A 10,198-nucleotide genomic window follows, 5' to 3' on the forward strand; every position below is an offset into this window, starting at 1 on the left:
GCACACTTTAACCCACGGACCCAGATAAATTCCAAATGGAGTTAAAGTTGAATGACAAAGAATCACATGAAAACCACTAGAAGATAGCAGTATTTTTAAAAAAAAGAAAAGAAAGAGAGAAAACATCAGAATTTTTTTAAACCTTCCTTGGCTCACTTTCCTTGTCAAAAAAAGAAAATACCAGCACCAGCCCAGTGGCATAGTGGTTAAGTTCGCACACTCCGCTTCAGTGGCCCAGGGTTTGCCAGTTCAGATCCTGGGCATGGACCTGCGCACCGCTCATCAAGCCGTGCTGTGCCAGCATCCCACACAGAAGAACTGGAGGGACTTACAACTAGGATACACAACTGTGCACTGGGGCTTTGGGGAGGGGGAAAATAAAAAGAGGAAGATTGGCAACAGATGTTAGCTCAGGGCAATCTTCCTCACCAAAAAAAAAGAAAGAAAAACAACACCAACACTTATGTCAGAGAGGGATTGAGGGGGACAACAAATTATAAAGGACAGCAAAATACTTAGCAGAAGTCACAAGGTGTACATACTCCTTGATTTACTAATTCAACTCCTAGAGATTTATTCTGGAAAAAAAAATTAATAGAAGCAATATCTATCTATACAGATATACGTGTGTGTGTGTGTGTGTGTGTGTGTGTGTGTGTGTATAAGACACTTATTATAGCGTTATTTATAACATAAAAATTTTTGAAACAACCTAATGTCTAACTATAGGGGAGAGGTTGGCAACATCATAGTACAACACAATGTTATATTTTGTACCAAGTTTTTCTAAAATTTAATTACGAAGAGGATAGTATTTGGAAAAATATTAAATGAAAATAGCAAGTTACAAATAATTTGCACCAAATGATTGCAACCTAATTCTTTTGAGAATGATAAAAGGGAAATACTTTCTAGAAACAGGGCAAAGTGGGAGAGATCTGGTTGTCCCTTAATGTCTCTTCAAACTTTTTTTTTAAGGCATTTTAACTGATTGCATAACGTTTCTAAGAAAATCTCTGCCTAAGCATAAAGAGTGAATTTCTATAGCACCAATTGTGAAAGCTGCCTTATAACTTAAGACAATCTAAAAATTAGAACAGAGATCATAGGGTTTCCACAGGTAACCAAAGAGAGGACTCCCCAGGTCTTCTACCCTCAGTCACCTGGACCACCACCATAAGTTTCTTTCTGTTAATGTTACTTCATGCAGTTTGACAATCCCAGAATTTAGCAGCCTTCCCACACTGTTAACCCTCCAAAGCCAGGTCTGTAACGAAAGAACAGTTAAGAATCAGCCCATGGATGCTGGAAAGGAACAAAGCAGCAAGCCCAAAGAGAAGAAAAGTAAAACCAACCTTTTCTCTGCCTTCCTAAAAGCTGATCCACTGTGAGATATGGTGGTGGGTCCTCCACGTCTAGAGAAGACAGATTCTCTTGAGGAACTGAAGCATTTCTCAAAAAATGCTGAAAAGTCGGTCCAGTGGCCAGCCTGGAGCTGAAATCCTTTTGAACTCCATGCTCCTGCTGCCTCTCTGGACTGGGACATGTGGTGCTGGAGAGATTACAGGATGCCCTGCAGGTCCTGAGCAGCAGCCAGGACACAGAGGCCAAGGGCCGCCATCTCAGACACCTGTGTGCTCGGAGGACACGCCGTAAAGGATGCATGGCACTAAAACAGCCCAAAGTCTGCAAAAGAATGACAGACATTACCAACATTTACTGAACACTATGTACAAGGCACTGTTCTAAGCACTTCAAATGTATCAATACATATAATCCTCACAAAAACCCAAAAAGAAGATACTCTTAATAATATTATCCCTGTTTTACAGGTGAAAAAACTGAAGCAACTTGCCCGAGATCACACAAAGGAGTGCCAGAGATGAGATGCAAATTCAGGCAGTCTCTTTTCAAAACAAAGATGCGGTGGAGATGAGATGAGAAACCCTGACAAAATACCAAAGTAGCCTCTTGTGCCAGGAACAGTTATAAGAAGGTTTTTTTTCCTCTTTTTTTTTTTTTTTTTGAGGAAGATTAGCCCTGAGCTAACTGCTGCCAATACTCCTCTTTTCGCTGAGGAAGACTGGCCCTGAGCTAACATCCGTGCCCATCTTCCTCTACTTTATATGTGGGATGCCTGCCACAGCATGGCTTGCCAAGCGGTGCCATGTCCGCACCCGGGATCCAAACCGAGGAATCACGGGCCGCCGAAGTGGAACGTACACACTTAACCGCTGCGCCACCGAGCCGGCCCCTCCAAGGGCTGTTTAAGTGTATTAATTCATTAAATCTTCACAACATAGGCAACAGACACTATTATTACCCCCGTTCAGAGATGAGGAAATAGAGAGGCTGACCAATTTGCCTAAGCTCCCACAGCCAGTAAGCAGCCGAACCAGGATGCAAACAAATGTCTGTATTACTGCGAAGCCCATGCCCCTAGCCATCTTGCTACACTGCCTCCCGATACTGTGAAAACCACTTACCGTCTGAGGGCATCTTCCTTGGAGTTCCTTCAAAAGGAAAGTATCTAACATGGGACACTGTATGTCTGATCAGTGACTCCTTCTACCCTCCAAGAGTCTCAAATTACTGCCTTCAAACTCCCCACCCAGGCCCTCACACATGGCTGGGGGAATGGAAAATGGCACAACTTTTACAGTGGACAATCGGCCACTTTCCATCAAAGTTACAAACATAACAAACCCTTTGACCAAGCAGTTCCATTCCTAAGTATTTATCCTCTGGATATACTCTTACACGTGCAAAATGACCTACTTGTAAATGCGCACAGTATCTCCAGAACCCATAAGAAACAGCGGTTGCCTCCCAGAAGGAACTCAAGTGACTCAAAGTACAAGACAGAGACACACTCTCCACCACACATTCATAATGGACCCCACATCTCTGGCCCGACTGCCTCACTCCAGGATACCAGACATCCTTGTAGTGACCTTCACTCACTTCTAAGCTTTTATACATGCTGTTCTCTCTAGCTGGTATCTTCTCTCTACTGACTTGGCCAACTCCTCTGCTACTTTCAGGTCTCTGCTTCCTCCTGGAAGCCTGTCCTGGTCACCATCCCCAAAGTCTAGGTTGGGGTCGTCCTCTTGGTTCCCAAAACCTCCTTCTCTCACAAGACTCACCACACTTTGCTGTTAATTACTACTTATACTTCTGCCATCCCTTATAAGCTGGGAGGTCCCTGAAAGCAGGGAACAAATCTCATTCTACATCCGCAGTGTCTCCCATTCTAGCAGGTGCCGTACATGTAAAATGAGCCGATGTGGCCTGTTACCTCTCCAACCTGATCACCTGCTGTATATACCACCAGCACCTTAGGCAGGAGCAATGTTAACCTACTTTCAATGCCAGATAAGAGAGACTTTTAATGTGAGCTTTAAAGTCACCCATTCTGCCACTTACTTGTTGTGTGACCTTGGGCAAGTCAAATTCCTGTCTCTGACTGCCAATTCCACATCCAAAACAAAAGGATAAAAGTAGTACCTACCTCCGAGGGGTGCTGCGAGAGTTACAGAGGCTATTAAAAACCCAATGTGGCATACAGTAAGTTTTCAGTAACTTCACATTTGCCGCCCACACCCCTTTTCACCGTGGTTATAGAGCATTGTGGTTAAGACCCTAGAGTCAGAGTCTGGCCCAACTGCTGCCTAGCCAGGTAACTGGGAGCTTCCATTTCTTCATGTGCAAAATGGGGAAAATACTGGTACCTATCTCCACGTCTGCTGCCAGGACCAAATGTGAAAACACAAATAAAGTGCTCGCATAGCACAACGTAGGGGCCTCAGTGGAGGCCCGGAAATCAATTGGTAGTCAGCACTAACTATGAGACAACAGTCTCATCTCAACATAAATAAACATAAACAATAAAGCATCCCAAACATTTCACGGCGTGGTCACCCTGCGTCCGGCGCGGTGCTAAGCGCTCCACCGGGATTACCGTATCCGATGCTCAGGGCACCCCCGCGAGGCAGGTTCTGCTATCACGCCCACTTCACAGGTGACGAAGCCAAGGCTCGGGAGGAAGAGGGGTGACCCGCCCAAGGTCACCAGCGAGTAGGCAGCGGGGTTGGGGGGCAGCCCCCGACTGTCTGACTCCAGGGTCCGCGCCGTAACCACCTCGCCGTCCTCCCCTTGAACGCCGCGCACTTCCCGGTCCCCGCCGCCCCTGCTGCGCGAGCCTTGGGAACTGCACAGGCCGCCGCCACCGGCGCGCCGCTCACCTCCCGCAGCCCGAGGGCCCAGCGTCCCGCCACGGAAGCTCCTCGGAGCCGGCCCGCAACCCCGCTCGGCCGTCCGCCGCTGCGCGCGCACACGCGACTTCCGTTCCGCCGCGACTTCGGTCCGGGATGTCCCAACGGAAGTGCCTCCTCTGAACGGTCCGGGCGCGTCTGGGTACCCGGGTTTGAAAAACCTGTCCCGCTGCGCTGAAGCACCGGGAGCGCCTAGCCGGCCTGGGGCAGGTGAGCGGTTGAAGTGTGGCGAGTGCGAGTTAAGTGAGCTCTAAATGTAAAACACACGCCTGATGTCGAAGACCAGAATGCACAACATCTCATCAATAATTTTTATATTGATTACATGTTGAAATAATATGTGGGATATATTGAGTTAAATACATATATTATTTAAATTAATTTCACCTATTTCTTTTCACTTTTTTAATGGGGGCACTGGGGAATTTTAAATTACATACATGACTCTCATTCTATTTCAATTGGACAGCGCTGCACTATAGGTTAAAGACCTCCTGAGTCATGGCTCCAACCTGGGCCCCTCTGGAGTTACAGACCCATAGTTTAGCAGTTTAGTGGCACCTCTCCTTGGGTGTCTAATGACCACCTTTAAGTTAATACAGACCTCTTCGTTTCCACACACACATCCTCACCCAAAACCTGTCCCTGCCCGTCTGGCCCTTCTCAGTAAATGACCCAAGCATCCTCTCAGTTACACTAGGAGAAACAGAGGAGTCATTTATGTGTCCTCTCCCTCCATCTCCACACTCCGTCTGTCAGCAAGTCCTGTCAGCCCTAACTCCAAAATGTCTCTAATCTATCCACTTCCCACTCTCCTCTTCTTCCCCTGCTTCCACTCTAGCCCAGGCCACCATCATCTCATCAAAAACAACTACAGGTAGCCTACTGCCTGATCTCCTTGCTTCCACCCTTGCCCTTGTCTCCTACACACATTTCCCACACAGAGCCTAAGAGAGTTTGTTGGTTTGTTTTATTAACTCAGATCACATCACTCCTCTGCTGAAAACTCCCAGTGGCTTGCCATTGCCTTTGGAATAAAATCCAGGTTTCCTACAGTGTCCTAGGGCCTGCATGATCTGGCCTCCACTTACTTTTATTTCTCCAACCTACTTACTTACTTCTTACTACTTACTTCTCCTGACATTCTCTCTAGTTGACTCCTCTTTGACTACATAATTTTATTTTGCTCCTTCAATACCCCAAGCTCATGTTTATCTCAGAGCCTCTGTACTTACTATTCTCTGTCTGGAATGCTCCTCCAAATTGTTTCATGGCTGACCCTTTTCTCATCCTTCATGTCTCAGCTTAAATATCAGCTCTTCAGAGAGGCCCTATCCGACCACTCCATATAAACTGCTCCCATCACCATCACATCATTTTCTTCACAATACTTGTCATGATCCAAAATGACAGCATTATTTGTTTTCTTGCCATTGCCTATTACCCAGCGTTTGAGCTCCCCGACAGCAGGGACACCTTCTGTCTTGTTCACTGCAATACCCCCAGGATCTAGCACAGAGTCTGACTCCTAGAAGAGCTTAATAAATACCCGTTGAATAAATGATCGCTTTATGTTTTAGTTTGCATTCCCCAGAAGCAGACCCTGAGACAAGGATTTGAGTGCAGGCAGGTGATCTCAGGAAACACTATAGTCAGGGAATGAAACAGGGAAGGGGAGACGGACAATAAAGAGTGTTTTAGCACAACCAGAAGGACCTAGAACTAGAATATACAACTATGTGCTGGGGGACTTTGGAGAGAAGAAGAAAAAAAAAGATTGGCAACAGATGTTAGCTCAGGTGCCAATCTTTAAAAAAAAAAAAAAAGTGTTGTATCAAACCAGTTAGCATGGTGGGCATCTGGGTCTTAATTCTGTTGGGGAGCTCTGGGAGATGGTAAAGAACACATTCCTCAGAATTACTTCACCCAAGGGGAGAGGAAGCTAGGGTAGTCATGTACTACCAGTCACGGTGCAAGGATGCTCCTACGTGTGCTAATTCCTCTGTGCTTCTGCTCTGCCTGTGCAGGGAGGCCTGTGCTGTCAATAAGATGCAGACACTGGCCCAGCACTGTGAATTAGGCACTGACGGCCTCTGCTACAACTGACCTCTTTGATTCCTCATTAGAACTGAGGTCATTATTGGCCCATTTTACAGGCAAGAAAACTGAAAATACAAAAGGTAGTCAAGTGCCGAAATTCATACAACTAGTGCACGGCAGAACTGGGATCCACGCAAAGGCCAGTCTGATCCCAAAGCCCTGTTCTTACCACTGGTTGACTGATTCGAGGGCAGACTGGCTGGGTTCCCATCGCGGCTCTGCTGCTTGCTGTCTGATAGCCATGGTCAAGTTAGTCACCCCTGCTGACTCCCAGCTTCTTTGCCTGCAAAGCAGCTTCTGTGTAGAGAATACACTGCACTGGGGGTGGGAGGGTGGGTAGACACATCAGGAGAGCATCTAGGAGGCTGTGGCAGTCGTCCAGAAAGAGATCGTAGAGTCTTGGGGCAGTGATTCCGATTCCAAGAGTTTGAGACACACTGCAATACAGTTCACACTGTATCCTAGACGACTGCTGGGTGCCAATTCAGTCAAAAGAATAAAGGCAAAAATGGGCCAAGAATTGTATTATGGGTCTTGGTTTTTATTGTGGTTCTCCAGATAACCTAGGATGTGGTCTGATCATTTGGAGGAATTAGCACCGTGAAAATACAAAATTTCAAAATTCCTGGAAAACCCTTGGACTCTAGAGACAAGTTCCTGGACACTCTGTGATCTACACTCCAACTGGAAAAATATTCAGGTTTACTGCCAGATTTTTTAGTCCAAAGGGAAGATGTTCTGTCCTAATTTGGCCACGGATGGGAGCACGCATGCCTCACAGCCCCATCACGGTAGCAGCACCTGCATCCCGACAGGAGTTATGTTGAGGGGAGAAGCCTCTCACCCACCATACCAAGGACAGACAATGCCCCTCCTCCTTCCCTGGTGACCCCCAAGCTTGGACCCTATCCTTCCAGGTACAGCAACTCCCTGTTTCAGGTCCTACTTATTGTTTCACGGTGGCCCTTCCCCCTTTACTCTCAGTGTTGTCCTCAGAATCACAAAAGAGAGGAATTCGAGAGCTGGAAGGAAACCACTTTTAGGACTTCCAATGTGGGAGTCAGGGAGGAGCCAGGATTTGAACCCAGGTTTCTCAGCTTCTTAAAGCTGTGCTCATTCAAATCTGGACCTTCTCCTAGCAGCCCCACAGGGAGATGTCAACTTCCCCCTTCATGACCAGAGCAGGAGGCAGGAGGTCAGAGGGAGTTAGAGCTACCCCTTTCCAGTTTTGATTGCCCAAGGGACCAAGCTGGTAGTATGAGGAGTGTTCCCTAGTGCCTGTTATGCTGCTCCCACCTGTACCAAACTCAATGGCCATTGCCAACATCCCCTGCTATCCTACCCACATACCATACTACACATACCAGCCCATATAGGAGCCAGGGACTATTTCCCACCACCATCCCCATCGCCCACCATATTCCATCCACAACTTTCAGTTGCCATGTTGTGGAGTTTTGGACGGTGTTGTGTCTTAGGCAATGAAAGTGATGGAAAAAAAACCCAGATTCCAGGAGTTTGGAAGCCCTATGTTCCATCCCACCTCAAATCTCTCACCTGGGATGCTATTCCCCCTTCTACCTGACTGACTCCTACTGGTTGATGATAGTTCTGTTATTGAACAATTATTCCTCCCCTCTTCCTTCCCCTCCAACATCAGGCTCAGCTCCATGCCTCATTTTGGCAAGTGGAGAGAGAGCAGACAACACAGACAGAGGACACAGATGTGCTCGTGCAATTTGCTTGCCTTGGAACTCCATGGACTTGCCATGAGACGAGCATACCCTGGGAGCTGATGCCCCTTCATCCTGGGCTCCAGAAGGAACAAACATAGGGTAGACCTGAGCCCAACCCACAGCCCGGACCAAAGCCACTCAGCCAAGCTCAGCTTCTAAGAGTCAAACTGCAGTCAACATGCAGCTCCTGGAGCATGAAAATAAATGTTTGTTGCTGTGGCCACTGAGATTAGGGTTGGTTTTTTCCTACAGCATTATTGCAGCAGTAGCTGATTTTTAAAAGCTTCAGATGGACATCAGCTTCGGGCCTCCTTCTGAGAGAAACCTCCCCTAACCACCCAGAGCAAGTCTGGTCCCCACTGGCCTCTTTGCTATTTCCATGTGTCTGTCCAATCTGAGTCACACATTTGGTTATGAGAGCCCTGCTGAATTTCTTTCCCCCATGCATAGGGACATGTCAGTCTTGCTCCCAGCAATCAGCCCCTAGCCCCAAGGACAGAGCAGGTATGCACTAGATATTTCTCCAATGAACAGTGGACTGACAGATGGATGGGCAGATGGATAGGTGGCAAAGGCTGGAAATCTCTCTGCTTACCTGCATTTCCCCAGGCTTCCAGAACCAGCTCTGGCTCTGGCTTGTTATGTGACTTCATGTGGGCCTCCATTTCTTCATATGGAGGCTCGATTAGAACTGCTTAGTCTAATACAATAGCCACAAGCCAGATGTGGCTACTGAGCACTTGATATGTAGCTAGTATGAATGAGGAATTAATTTAATTTAACTTTAATTTAAAAACTGATATTCAGGACAGTTACTGGAAAACTTTAGTAGGTTTGGAACAACTTGGGTATGTGAATCTACCTTTTTCAACTGTAAATTTTATGAAATCTAAATACGAATCAAGTATTTCCAATGAAAATTTGGCATCTGAATAGAGACGTGCTATAGACATAAAATACACAGCAGATTTCAAAGACTTAGTATGAGAACAAGAATGTAAAAGATTTCATTAATAATTTTTTTTTTAAGATTGGCACCTGAGCCAACAACTGTTGCCAATCTTCTTTTTTTTTCTTTTTCTGCTTTTTCTCCCCAAATCGCCCCAGTACATAGCTGTACATTTTAGTTGCAGGTCCCTCCAGTTATGGTAGTGGGATGCTGCCTCAACATGGCCCAGTGAGCAGTGCCATGTCCATGCCCAGGATCCGAACCGGTGAAACCCTGGGCCGCCAAAGCAGAGAGCACGAACCTAACAACTCAGCCACAGGGCCAGCCCCAATAAATTTTTATATTATGTGCTGAAGTGATAATATTTTGATCTACTAGGTTAAATAAAATATATTCTTGAAATTATGTTCATCTTTTTTACTTTTTCCAATGTGGCTACTAGAAAATTTGTGATTACATATGTGGCTCACATTGCATTTCTAATGGATAGTGCAGGGCCAGAAAGTATCTAAGGGGAACAGGGCTCTGAAGTCAGAGAGACCTAGTTTGAATCCAGGCTCAGACATTTCATAGCTGTGTGACTTTGGGCAAGTCACTCTCTCCCTCCAAGCCCCAGCTTCCTTACCTGTGAAATGGAGATCGTCGTGCCTACCACACAGGTGTGTGGTGAGGATCCGATGAGGAAATGTATGCACAGTGCCTGGCAGAGAGCAAGCACCCTCTGAATGTAAGCTACCGTTACTGTTGTCGCTGTGATTTTGTGGACAACGCACAAGTGGGGAGTTATAAACATGGCAAACATATCCAGCTAGCATAGTACAGCTTCCAAAGAATGTTCCACGAAGCACACTCCAAGTGTCCTCCCTTCTGTAGGAAAGGGGCCTCAGGCTGTCGATGATGGTTTTAAACTAGGTCCACAAATTCTCTGACACTCCTCTTCTCAAGAGGTGGAGCCTAATTCCCCTCCCTTGAGTGTGGGCTGGGCTTAGTGACTTACTTCTAATGCAGAGAATAAAGCGGAAGTGACAGTATGTACATCCAAGACTGGGTCATAAGAGGCACTGTAGATTCCTCTTGGCTCTCTTCTGTCACTCACTCTGGGGAAGCCAGCTGCCTTGTCATGAGCACACTCACGTAGC

At 46.5% G+C, this 10,198-nt stretch overlaps 1 protein-coding gene across 9 annotated transcripts in view; it reads right to left on the minus strand.

Moving 5' to 3' along the window:
- CDK5RAP1 (CDK5 regulatory subunit associated protein 1) overlaps window positions 1–9,993 on the minus strand; it is a 57,290-nt gene extending 47,297 nt beyond the window's left edge. For 4 of the 9 annotated variants that reach the window (XR_011494618.1, XM_070485758.1, XM_070485756.1 and 1 more), the window contains exons 1-2: window positions 9,685–9,993; window positions 1,356–1,686 (exon numbers count right to left, since the gene is read on the minus strand). Coding sequence is in view for 8 of the 9 variants with exons in the window: in XM_070485758.1 (XP_070341859.1) it covers window positions 1,356–1,686; window positions 9,685–9,861 (508 nt within the window). In the remaining variant the exon portion in view is untranslated. Of the gene's footprint in view, window positions 1–1,355; window positions 1,687–3,961; window positions 4,439–9,684 lie in introns of those variants that run through there. The other 5 variants (XM_070485760.1, XM_014828806.3, XM_014828805.3 and 2 more) reach the window with 3 other exon arrangements.
- Window positions 9,994–10,198: the final 205 nt, after the last annotated feature.

The sequence above is a fragment of the Equus asinus genome, chromosome 15, assembly GCF_041296235.1.
Source record: "Equus asinus isolate D_3611 breed Donkey chromosome 15, EquAss-T2T_v2, whole genome shotgun sequence".
Lineage (NCBI taxonomy): Eukaryota > Metazoa > Chordata > Mammalia > Perissodactyla > Equidae > Equus > Equus asinus.